This window comes from Pleurodeles waltl, chromosome 4_2, assembly GCF_031143425.1.
Source record: "Pleurodeles waltl isolate 20211129_DDA chromosome 4_2, aPleWal1.hap1.20221129, whole genome shotgun sequence".
Classification (NCBI taxonomy): Eukaryota; Metazoa; Chordata; class Amphibia; order Caudata; family Salamandridae; genus Pleurodeles; species Pleurodeles waltl.
The window spans coordinates 386,890,034-386,902,312 of record NC_090443.1 but is presented as its reverse complement, the minus strand read 5'-3'; the positions used below and the strand labels follow the sequence as shown (position 1 = coordinate 386,902,312).

The following is a 12,279-nucleotide window of genomic DNA, read 5'->3' as shown; positions in this document are numbered from 1 at the left end:
GCAATAATCATTTTGTGTTTAGTTGGTTTGTTCTTGCTTGAAATCACAAAGAAGTAAGAAAAAAGGGATACAGTCTAGAGAAGTGACTGGCTGTTCGAGGGGAGATCACTGCATGTGCTGAAAGGGTTTGACTTCCTCTGCTTACTTAATCCTTGTCCTGTCTGTCGCTATGCCCACTTGATTTGTCTACTCCATTAGGCTGTGTCAGGCTAAACTAGGAAACCAAAGGCCATCAGACACACTGCTGATGTGAGTTCACCACTCCTGCCTAATGGGGGAAACACCATACATGCCAATAGACCAGATTCAGGCGGTAGACTCCTGTCTCCTCCCTGAAAATTCTCTTATTCAATAGAAGTCTTTGGGAGAAATACATTCCCCTGATTATTATTTTGAACTCTCCCACTTTCCTCTTCTAAAATGTTGGCATTTATGGAACACTTTCATGCTACTCCCACTTCTAGAAATGGGAAATGGGGGGTTTAGATGGAGAGAAAGCAATGCTAGTGCAAGGACTTCTCTGCTGTGATATTCACTGTCCCAGATCCAGTAAATAGGTGCAAGTTTCTTCACAATTCGTAGGAAAGATTCACTTCGCTGGATAGAATTTGTTCAATATGACAGCTATATATGAAATATCAAGCAATCATATTTCCTTTCACATAGAAGTTTCATTTACCAGGTGTGGCACAGAGGCTTGTTACTGGAAGACCGGAAAGACCTAGAAACTCTATCTAGTACCTACTGTGCATACCCCACATATAGAGTCTGTGAAATCCAAATGAATCTGAAGCAAAGGATAAATGCTTTCTAAAACAAACGAAAAGGACTAGTTAAAAGAAAAATTGCAAAGTGAGCAAAAAAAAAACAGTTGGGGACCTGAAAGTGTGATGTACAAATGGCAGCTCTAGCCCTACAACAACCAGTGTTGATGGGTGTGCACTCAGCCATGGAAATGCTCCTTATAGAATTCCAGAAACGGCATCCTGGAAGCACTCCCTCTTATGGTAAGTGCTCCAAGCTCCACTCCTAACACCACATGCCTCTTTGCAACTGCTTCCAGGGTTGTTCTAAATTAGATTCCTCTTTCTGTGAAGTGTGTGTGTGTGTGTGTGTGTGTGTGTGTGTGTGTGTGTACACCATGCAGGGTGGCTTCCTGCTGAACCTATGTGAGTGTGCAGTATAGCTGTCTTGTGATGCTGACAGGTTGCCTTGCATGGTGAGTCAGATTGACACACTGCACTTCCTATGTCATCCTTTATCTCTCTCTGACAGTGTCACCTCTGCTGATGGTTGCTGTAGTAGGGCTGCCCAACAAGGAGGAGCCAGTTGACATTGCTGCCCCTGTGTTACCTTTGGTATCTAACTGGTCGTGGCTCAGTTTGGGAAATTGAGGGGAAAGTAAGGCGGAAGACAGGGAGAAGCAGAGGGCGTGATGGGGTGGGCAGAGTGCTGGCCACGGGGGCTTTGGGAAGTGTTGTAAAGTGGAACTTGGGTGTTTTGTTTCCATGGCCTTTCAGGCCTTGGTGTCTGTTTTTGTGTGCTTATTAAAGCAAGAGCTGCTACAGTGTGTGGCACAGTATAGAAATACTCCATTGATGAGTTGGTAGGGATGAAGACTTCCCCTCTCCTTAACTTCATTCCATTTGAGGAATTCCCCTTGAGCACAGTCAGAGGATGGAATCAGCTCTGCAGAGTGGTCTGTTTTTAAGAGTGTGGCATGGGGTAAAAGTGTAAGGATCAGGAATAAGTGGTCTTTTATGTCCCAAGAATGCTTTTTCAGCATTCAAATTTGAGAAACATGGATGTTGACTTTTTATTTGGGTGGTTTGGTTGGTGATTATGTACGTCTGGCCTCAACTGTTGCATGGTTATATGCAAGAGTATGGTTGTACATTTTAGGATGTCATTAAGGCATATTAATAACAAAAAATCTAAAAAAGCAGTGATGGCAACCTTTAAATGGTTGCTACAGAGAGCAATATAAAATGCAACAGTGGTGATAACTAGATGAGAACAAAAACATTCAATAATCAAAAGATATTCCAATAACAAAATTAAAACAAAACACTTCTGAAAATTAATATAAAGTAAGATAGTAAAATATTCACATCTAAATTACACAACTAATGTAGACAATATATAAAAGATATCAAAACGCAAACAAATTATGTTAAGACAAAAAGTTATAGTTAAAATTACTTAAAAAAACTAAGTGTTACTTTATTAGGCCATTTCCCAAGGTCTTGGGGCAGTCTGTGGTCTTTAAGCAGCTCTGCTGAGTAACTGCTGAACAGCACTGAGGCCCAAGACTTACATTACTTTTCCGCAGCTCATGTATTCCTACTTCTTGACTTGCTGGAGTGTAGTGTGATCAAACACTCAAAGGTTTAGGCTTGATTAGCATTTTGTTTTCAGGCTCAAGAACAAACAGCAGTATAATAAAAGTTTCTTTTGATACCTTTATTGTTTTTTTGTTAGGAATTTGGTCTCTAGTTGGCAGAGGTATACACCATTTCCCAAGTAGGGACCACAATCCTAGTCAGGGTAAGTCACAACACAATCCAAATTATCCTGTGCTCACCCTCTGGTAGCTTGGCACAGAGCAGGCAGACTTACCTTAGAAGGCAATGTGTAAAGCATTTGTGCAATAACTCATACAGTAACACAGTAAAAACACCACAAAAAGTACTCCACACCAGTTTAGGAAAATAGTTATTTATCTGAATAAAATAAGATCAAAAATCGAATATGCACAAGTTGAGATATCACTTTTTAAAGGTTTAAAAGAGTATCAATCCTTAAGAATGGTTGTATCCTTGTAACTCGCAGTACTTGGGATGCGTCAAAAATAACAACGCACAGGGGCCACAGAGGAGGAGATGCGTTGAAAAATAAGGCGCTGTGTCTGATTTCCCTGGTGCAACACAGATGATGCGTCACTTCTTTCCACGCTGCAAGCTGATGCGTCCATTTCCAGGAGCACAGTATTGCATCCTCACTGCGATGCAGGGCTATTTTGATGCCTGGGGATGATACATTGGAAATCCTTGCCGCGCTGATACAAAGGAGCAGGCGCTATGTTGATCCGGTTTGCGATGCAGCAAATTTTCAGCCGCAAGGCAGGCGCTGCGTCAATTTCTGCAGGTGTTGCATAGATTTTCTAATGCACTGGGGTTTTCTTCTCTGGGGTGAAGTCTTTGTGGCCCTGAGACTTCAGAACAGGAGGCAAGCTCAAGCCAAGCCCTTGGAGAGCACTTGTGGGGAAGGCAGAGTCCTTCCAGGAGGGTCAGGGCCAGCAGGCAGCAGGGCATCAAGCAGGGCAGCAGTCCTTCTCAGCAAAGCAGGCCAGATGAGTCCTTTGGGCAGCCAGGCAGTCCCTCTGACAGAGTCCAGGTGTAGATCCAGAAGTGTCTGATTTGGTGAGGTCAGAGACCCAGTATATATACCCAAACGTACCTTTGAAATGGGAGAAACTTCAAAGAGTGGTTTTGAGGTCCACAAGGTCCCCTTTAAGCCCAGTCCTGTTTGTCAGATCCCTGTGGGGGGGGGGGGGATTGTTATCAGTCCTTTGTGTAAGGGCAGGCCACTGGCCTTTGAAGTGCAAGAGAGAGACCCTCCACCTGTCCTGTCTAGGGAGACCTGTTAAGTATGTAGATGAATGCAGATGTGAGTGGGTGTCCTATGCTAATGGTTCTCTGTGTGGAATGCACAAGGGGAGCTGTTAACCAGCAGAGACCAGAAGGGGATTATAGACCAGCTGTAAGGCACAGATGGCAGTAAGTGCAGAGAAATGCCCAATATTTAAAAGTGGAATTTTTAAAATAGTAATATTAAATCCAACTTTACCAGTAAGCAGGATTTTCTGTTACCATTCTGACCACACTAAACATGACAGGGCTATTCCTTTCAGATCAGAATCTACCACTTAAAAGTAATCAAGGGAAGTTCTAATGCTGGCCTATAAGAGGAGCAGGTCTCACAGAAGTGGGAAACAAATTTGTGAGTTTTCCCCTACCAGGACATGTAAAAACGCATAAGTATATGACCTGCCTTTTTCTTACATAGCACCCTGCCCTAGGGTTACCTAGGGCCTCCCTATATGTAGAAAAAGGGGAGTTTAAGGCTTGACAAGTAGCTTTTAAATGGCAAGTCGAAGTGACAGTGAAACTGCACACACAGGCCTTGCAATGGCAGGCCTTAGACATCGTTATGACGCTACTTATGTGGGGGGGGGGGGGGGACAAGAAGTGCTGCAGGCCCACTGGTAGCATTTAATTTACAGACCCTGGACACCTCTAGTGCACTTTACTGGGGTCTTACCAGTAAATTAAATAAATATGGCAGTTGGGTAGGAAGCAATGTTGCAATATTTAGAGGAGAGAGTGGATGCACTTTAGCACTAGTCAATGGTGGTAAAGTGCACAGAGTACTAAAACCAGCAAATGCCGGATCAGAAAAATGGAGGGAGGAAGCAAAAAGTTAGGGAGTGACTATCCTAATGCTGTCAGGTCTAACAGTTTTAGACGCAGACATTAACCAAAATGATTACATTGACAATGAGCCATTTACACATGGCAGCGTATCAAAATCGAGTGGCAAACAAACAGTGGAGTCTCCGTGAATTTGAAGATGCCACTACTCTGTCTCAGGGTGTAGTCATCAGACACATAGAAGAAGACATCTGCACTGGTGTAGTCACAACTAATGGGAACTTGGGAATATAACTCAACGGAGGGGTGCAACCCAACCGGAAGGGGCACACTAAGACATCTACCCACTGGCACCTAAGAGGCAGATCGTGACAATAGCAAGGGGTCTTACTGGCCAACAGCAGTGTGTACCCCGCCAGGGGGAACAAACCTTATCAGAACCTCCAATCCATTGGTGCTCACCCCCACAGATGCAGGGTGATGAGGCACAGTGAATTTGAAACCAAAACTAGACGTGGAGCCCGCATGGGGCACAGTGTCCGCCTCCTCTACCCCATGACAATTGATTATGTGGATGGAAAAATGGGATCCAAGGACTTGGGGTAATGCTCAAAGTAGATGTGTCATTCTTCGCTTCTGAGTTACTACATACTAATGTATGTATCCCAGCTTCAACCTCTGGCAGCTCCACTTCCTTGTGTGTGCGTGTAACTGGGATGACTTGGCTTTTGCCCTCTGCAGCAATGTGGAGACCCAGCAGTGTATGTCAGGGCTGTTGTGCAGTTTCAAGGACATGGCAATCTGCTCCTTGAAGTAAACAAAAGCAATATCAATAAATCTTTGCAGGTACTTATCCCCTTTATCCTGGGTCAAAGCCCAAGGAGGCATGATTCAGGTGAGGGCAGGAGCAAGTGTTGCACCGCTGCAGCAGTTATACTTGTGACCTCGCCAGTCCCCTCGTACTACCGCACGCTGCCAGACTATGGTAAATGCCCACTTCAGGTGTTCTGCATCTGAGACATTCAGGGGAGACTATGGAAAACGTGCATTTGATGTGGTGTTAGGTAACCTGATGTAAATAATTAAACTGCATGTAGTGAAAGCTTGAGTTGCGCAAAACCTTCTTGACCTGTCTGTGCTCCCAGGACCAAAGACTATCTGTGACCTGCTCCGGAAGGTCTGCTGTCCAGCTGGCTTTTAGCTCTATTGTCTGCCATACAACAGGACAAACACAGTGCAACATAAATGGCTGCAATAGTTTTCTGTGTACTACCGTATGACAGGATGGCATGCAGAATGCTGGGGCAGTTCAACCCTCCCTAGCCCCATTCTGTAGTAATTGCATGGTGTACACATTGATACTATAACAAATTACCCACTGCGATCACATACATGTCCACAATCTCACAAAAGGGCGTGATTAACCCCTACAGGAATACGTTCAGCCCCCCCCCCACACTTGATTGATGGCTGCCTCTCTCCAAGGTGTCAAATCATAGGTTCGGCCCACCTCGCGAAGGGGCGGCACATGCCAAATAGAGATCAGTAGGGAGTATGCAGGATGGGGATTCATGCTGTGTACATGCGTGTGCCAATAATGCAGCGTTACCCTCATCTGATGCGTCTCATGTGGCAGCCAGGTCTTAAGATCTGTCCATCACGTGTATGTGTGCCTCCCTCCAAAAAACGTACAGATCTCGATCTTCTCAGAGCAGGAGGCTGTGCCTATTCAGCGCAGCGGCCACTGCAACACTACCTAGTACTATTCATAATTGGGGCACTGAGACCGCCCACAAGCAGGAGGCGTTGGGAGGATGGGAATTGCCATCTGCCTACTACTCGAACCCCAGCAGCAGACCATGAAGGTCCTGAAAGAAGTAGCTAGACATCAAGAGCGAGAGCACAGCAAAGAAGTTCAGGAGCCGGGGGTAGGATAAGCATCCTGGAGGTTGTCACATGGCGCAGCAGAGATAGTGGCAAAGACAACCAAAATGGGAGGTACATGGATCGAGCCCAAGGCCCTGCCCACATTTCCCTCCAGAAGGTTACAGTCCGGTAATGTATCTAGACACCCATGTAGTTAAATGTGTCATGGCACCATTTGAGCCAGAACCAAGGCAGAGCCCCTCGTTTGGACTCTGGGACCAGGGAGAGGGTAAATAGACAGGACCTAACTCATTTCACCCTGAGGCCCGACACAGTCCTGAATTCCTCCAGCGCTGTCAGGGAGGCTGTGGCATGGAAAAAGTAGATGAGGGCATCATCCACTTATAGTGAGACAATGTGATATTCATTGTTCACTGGTAGCCCTGTCTGCATCATATGTTGATGTAAGCTACAGGCCATGGACAGCACAAGGATCAGCTGAGATGGGACAGCCCTGCTGGGTGCCCCTCCAAATGTCAAAGCATTCGGAGATAGTTTGCCTAGCTTGACTCTCGCCATTGGGTTCTTAGACAGAGCATGGATCCAAATGAGGTAGACCAGTCTGACGCCATGCCTTCCAGTGCCTCCAGTAGGAAGTCCCACTCTAGGGAATCGAACGCCTTCTCTGTATCACGCAACACCTCCACCTGTTCTCTCATCTCACTTAGGGTGGCCTTTTATCAGGCAGAGCAATCGACGTATGTTGAGGAAGGTATTGTCTCTGTTGAGAAACCCAGATTGGTCTTCGTGCGCAAGGGTGCAGACAGTGGATAAAAGCCTGTTGGTCAGGACCTTACCCAATATTTTGTAGTCTAGGTTTGAAAGGGAAAGCGGGTGGTAGGAGCAGTTATCAAGAGGGTCACAGCCTGGCTTGGTTAAGAACACTATCAGCACCTTGCGAAGTGAATCTGGACGTTGGCCCCTCATCCTAGCCTCATTAAACACCTCCAGTAACCTCTGGGAAAGGTACATGCTGAAGGCGGCATAGTATTTAACCGGGAAGCCACCTGTCCCCAGAGTTTTGTTCCAGGCAATTTGCGCAATCACCACATGCTCCTCTTTGAGTTGGAGGGGGTCGAATTGGAGGGACAATCCGATCCCCTGCAGAAATCCCCAAATTATATCAGCGGGGGACTGTCTATAGCATCATAAAGGGAGCAATAGTACTCAGCAGAAGTGGAATTAATGGCCACCTGCTTATTGACCACTGTGCCATCCACCTGCCTGATGTCTCCTACGGGTGGGCGAGTCTGTTCTTCCTTATCCAGGAGGCTGCCCAAGCTACCTCCTTCATGAAGAAGGGAAAGGTGATGTCTGTAGTCATGGCATCCCAAGTGTGTTTCCAGTTCCCTTTGATTATGGCATAGCTGTTGGGGTCATTCCAGCTCACCCGATTGCCGGGACACCTACTTTTCTAGTAGTCTCTGCTCGTGCTCCAGGTCTACTAGTTTCCTGCTCAGGGTTTTATGTACTCCCCATCCTCCCCTTTCCCCCAGTCAAGAGTGGTCTTGCATTACCACCTTGTGGGCATCCCATTCCAGTGCTCTGGTAGGGTTTGTGTCCCTGTTGAGCTTTACGTACTGACCTGTATTCGTGTATATGGTCTCCCTAAATGGGAACTCCAACAGTGCCTCAGTCTGAAGCTGCCAGGTTGGTATATTAGATTGCATCCACCCGTGGCATAACTTTGGCAGTGGGCAATGGTCAAAGTGCTGCACCACAAGTACTCCGCCCTATCCACCTGCATGCCCAGCAGTTCACTGCAGAGAAACAGATCAAGCCTAGTGCGAAGGTCATGAAGTGGGCAATAAAATGAAAACGCAATAGTCTGGATGGCATAGCCACCACACATCGTACACATGCCTGTGAGCCATCGCATTCCAGTAGCATTGTGATGTTAAATACCTAGGACACCATTCAGGGGAGGAGTGAAATGGTCCGCGTGACATCTGGAACACAGTTATAATTGTCACTCCATAATCAGAGTGTATGGGTCTCGAAAGAGCACCGTGATGAGAAGGTCTAAAAAAGCAGAGTAATCAGTGTTGGGGGTGTAAACCCCCACCACAGTTACTGGCGCCCTATTAATTTGGCCCTCCACTATTACATACCTGCTCTCTGCATCAATCCTGTATATATGCCTAAATGAGACCCATGAGGTGATCCAAATGAGCAACCTCTTTGCATATGCTGATGTCATAGTTCTTTATACCTGTCCCTTCCACTTTGTACCACCCTTATGCAACTGTCTCAAGTGTGTCTCATGGAGGAAAGTGACTTATGCGTCTCTACACTTAAGTTAAGCATGCACCTGGTATCTCTGTGGGATTGGCCATGCCCCACACATTTCACATCAGCATGTTATAGTGTAGGGTGGGGATGCATGTTGGTGTGCCCTAAAAGTGTACTTGTAAAAAGCGAGAAATTGTAGCCTGCAAGGCCAACGCCTCCTAGCCTAGTTCCAATGTTCTGGTACCCCTATGCACCCTGCCTAGATGTGTGCGATTAGTGCAGGATCGAGCCATGCCATAACAACATAAATATGAGACTCCAGCTGTGGAGTGGAAAAAAAAACAGAAAAACACACACAGTTCCCTCTCACCCTGGCTAGGAGCTCCACTGGGCACCCAGCCATAGCCAGTTAAAAATCAGTAACATAAGAGAGCTAGGAACAGCCTCCACCCTTTAAAGCAAATCGTCTGCTAGTTGCGGTGTCAACCCAGGTCCCTTGGAGACCCCCTGCAATAGAGATCAGAGTCACCCAGCAGAGGCGGCCTTCCCGGCTGCCAAAGTGCCCGCTCCATAGCAAAGAACTTAGCAACTTGTCTTCCAGTACAGTGAACATCAGCCAGCGTTCGAGGAAGAGTACCATGCTCTGGCCCTCTGAGCGATCAGGAATACATTGCTGCACCTCAAGCGCTTCTTCTTAAACCTGGCATTGGAGGGAGGTCACTTCGGTCTTCAAGTCCTTCAAATGGACTTGGAGATCTTGTAGCATGGGTCGCATCAAGGTCAAGGTGAATTCAAATTCATCCACACACTATTCCAGCTTTCTGTGGTGTGCATGGTGGAGGTTCACAGCTGAGGAGACAACAGCAATCTTGGATTCCAGCATGGTTTTAATGTCCAGGATTGCATGCAGAATTTTCTCAAACTGGGCAAATCGACCAAGTAGAGTGGTCTCAAGATTGTCACAATCAGGAGGGGTGGCCAGACCTGAATCCTCCCCAACACCTGGGGCAGGATTTCTGTAGGATTGAAGTTTCACCATCATGGCCACAGTGCTACCTGATACTTGTAAGCATCCCCGAGAGGGCTAACCTGTCCATCAGGGCCCCCGAGCCCCACCCGAGGGCTGTCTCCTACAGATTGTAACATTTTCCCCAGTCATGGGGGCCAGCTGCACGGCTGCCATGTATGGCCCAAGGGGAGTGCTATGGGGTCCGAATCTGTCCTATGAGACACACCTGGTGGTTCAGCAATGATGAAAACAGAGAGGGGAGGGGGCAAGGGTCCACAGGAAAGCATACTGTAAATAGGCTAGGTAGGGTGTGCCTGGGAGGTCCCCTAAGTGTACAGGACCTCACTGCATTAGTCAGGACACAGTGTACCTCATAGAGAAGCCCATCAGCTCTGGCCACACACTCATCCTCGCAGCGGAGCCATGCGGTAGGCCCCAACTCCCAGTCCCTTTAGTGTGGTCACTCAATCCTATGCAGGGCAGACAGAAATGAGGTCCGGCCCCAAGTCTGCTCTGCAGGGTCCCCTTCTGTATCTCCACGATAGAGGGCCTCGCCGCACAAGTCTGCACCAAGCCACACCAGGTGGAGAACGCAGGTCATGTGGTGGTCAATAAAGCTGCTGGCCCCCACCGCCAACCTCTTAAACACCACATGAGCTTCAGGCCCTCATGGAATACTTTTGAAGCTGGGGTCCTATGTAATGCTGGTTGGGGCGGGGTTGTCATCCTCACAGTAGTGGGTGTCCCCCAGTTGGGACCCAGAGCATGATGAAGGATATAAGTTTGTTCTGGGCCGGAGTACTCTAGAATACATTTGTAGTGACCACCATCTTGGCCACATCCCTGTCTAATAAAAGATTATCGAGTCAAAATGTGTACTTTAAGAAAATCTTATTTTTTATATATGACAACAAAACGTAGAACAGTTACCCCTAAGCTGTGTGTGAAAGTCCACAGTTCTTCTGGAGCAGAGATTCGATGATACAGATATTTATAGTGTTTTTGTAGGAAGGCACTTAATGTGACTAGCATTCTGTGCTATTCCGTGAGAGGTGATCAGAAAGACCAACGATTATTCTCTGGAATCTAACGCACCTCAGTGAACAGGAGTATCAGAGCTGATGGCAGCTGAAACAAATTTTGTCACTTTTGTTACAGGCTGGTCTTTGTAATGAATGTACACTGCACCCCAGAAGCAAGGCGAGTGCAAAAGTGCTTGGAGGCAACTCTGACTCCAAATATAACAATGGTGTTTGTCTTGTTGCGGGCATCCACAATCTTGTATGCCATGCAGTTTGTCCAGTCATGACATATAGTATATTAGCACAAGGGGAAAAAGAAAGATATGTTACAGCAGGATGTACAGTATTTTTTTCCAAGAGGCTCTGCAAACTTGTACCTGAGCAATCTAGAATTTCTGTTTTCCAGCTCCATCAAGCATTCTCATTGTAGCCTGGTGGTGAAGGAACAGTAGTCATCTTTCACTGTAGGTGGGGGTACACTTTGAGGTGTAGGCTAGGCCAGCAGAGCCAGTCTCTCGCCACTACAAAATATTGTCACATCTCTAGTTTGCTTGAAAACATTGAGAAGCAGGGGAAACATACATATTAATGATTCCTAACGTTTAACCAGTGTATTGTTTTGGATAATCCTTGATGGAATTTAGCGATTGCATACAAAATTCACTTTTGTAAGCATCAAATTCTCATAATACCCTAATCTAGAAATCCTAGTTTTGTTGACTGACCTCAGATGAAAAGAAACTGGAGACACTCATGTAAATCTGTCAACTGCTGGTTGAACAAAGTAAAGTGAAGTAAGTGGCATGACTTATGTAGTTGCCTTAAACATACTCAAGTCGCCAAGTGGACTTAAACCTGTATTATTGCATTCAAGGAACACCCCAAAAAGATGCTATTGTGTACGCGACCGTTGATGTTGACTATCTGACCTGTTTTTGTTGGTTTTTTTTTCTCTTTCCTTTTCTCATGTAGAATATGCTGAGTTCTTGCATTGTAAATCGAAAAAGTTTACAGACTTTGATGAGGTCCGCCAGGAGATCGAGGCTGAAACTGAGCGCGCCACTGGAACAAACAAAGGGATCTCCCCCATCCCCATCAACCTTCGTGTCTACTCCCCTCATGGTGAGTGTGGTGTCAAGCCAGAAATAAGATCCTTAAGCTTTGGTCGTATCCTTCTTGGTTAAAAATTGCAGACCCTTTGGCGCGTGACTTCTTGTCCTCTATGGTATGATATGTAGCAGGCACCTTTTGAGGTTGAGCCTACCAGGCAGCACAGCTTGTCTGGTTGCTAAAGAAACATTGTGGGTTTACCAAGAACTTACATGGGTTTGCAGCCTGCCCATTGCTTACTTCTTATTGAATGGCTTTTTGTGTCCCAGCTTGTCAGTCTTGTGTTTGTCACTCCCATGGGCTTAGTTTATTTACCATTTTGATTGACTGGCTTCTGTGCTTCCACTGCTTGCTCTTGGAACTACGTTTTTCTTTTTGTGTAGGCACCCTATTAGAGTGCATGCATTTTCCAACTGTCCTCCTTATTTATTTTCCTCCACCCTCCTTCACATTTCTCCCTTTCGCATATGAAGTTCTCACCCTAACCTGCAGGTGTTGTGCTTCTCTCCCCATTGTGGCTCTCCCCACCTCATACTCAAAGTTGCTC

The 12,279-nt window shown here is 46.4% G+C and overlaps 1 protein-coding gene across 4 annotated transcripts in view; it reads left to right on the top strand.

Annotated features, from left to right (window-relative positions):
- DNM2 (dynamin 2) overlaps positions 1–12,279 on the top strand; it is a 658,491-nt gene that overhangs the window by 124,850 nt on the left and 521,362 nt on the right. For all 4 annotated transcript variants that reach the window (XM_069231533.1, XM_069231530.1, XM_069231531.1 and 1 more), the window contains exon 3: positions 11,595–11,744. In XM_069231533.1, coding sequence (XP_069087634.1) covers positions 11,595–11,744 — 150 coding nt within the window. The remainder of the gene's footprint in view (positions 1–11,594; positions 11,745–12,279) is intronic.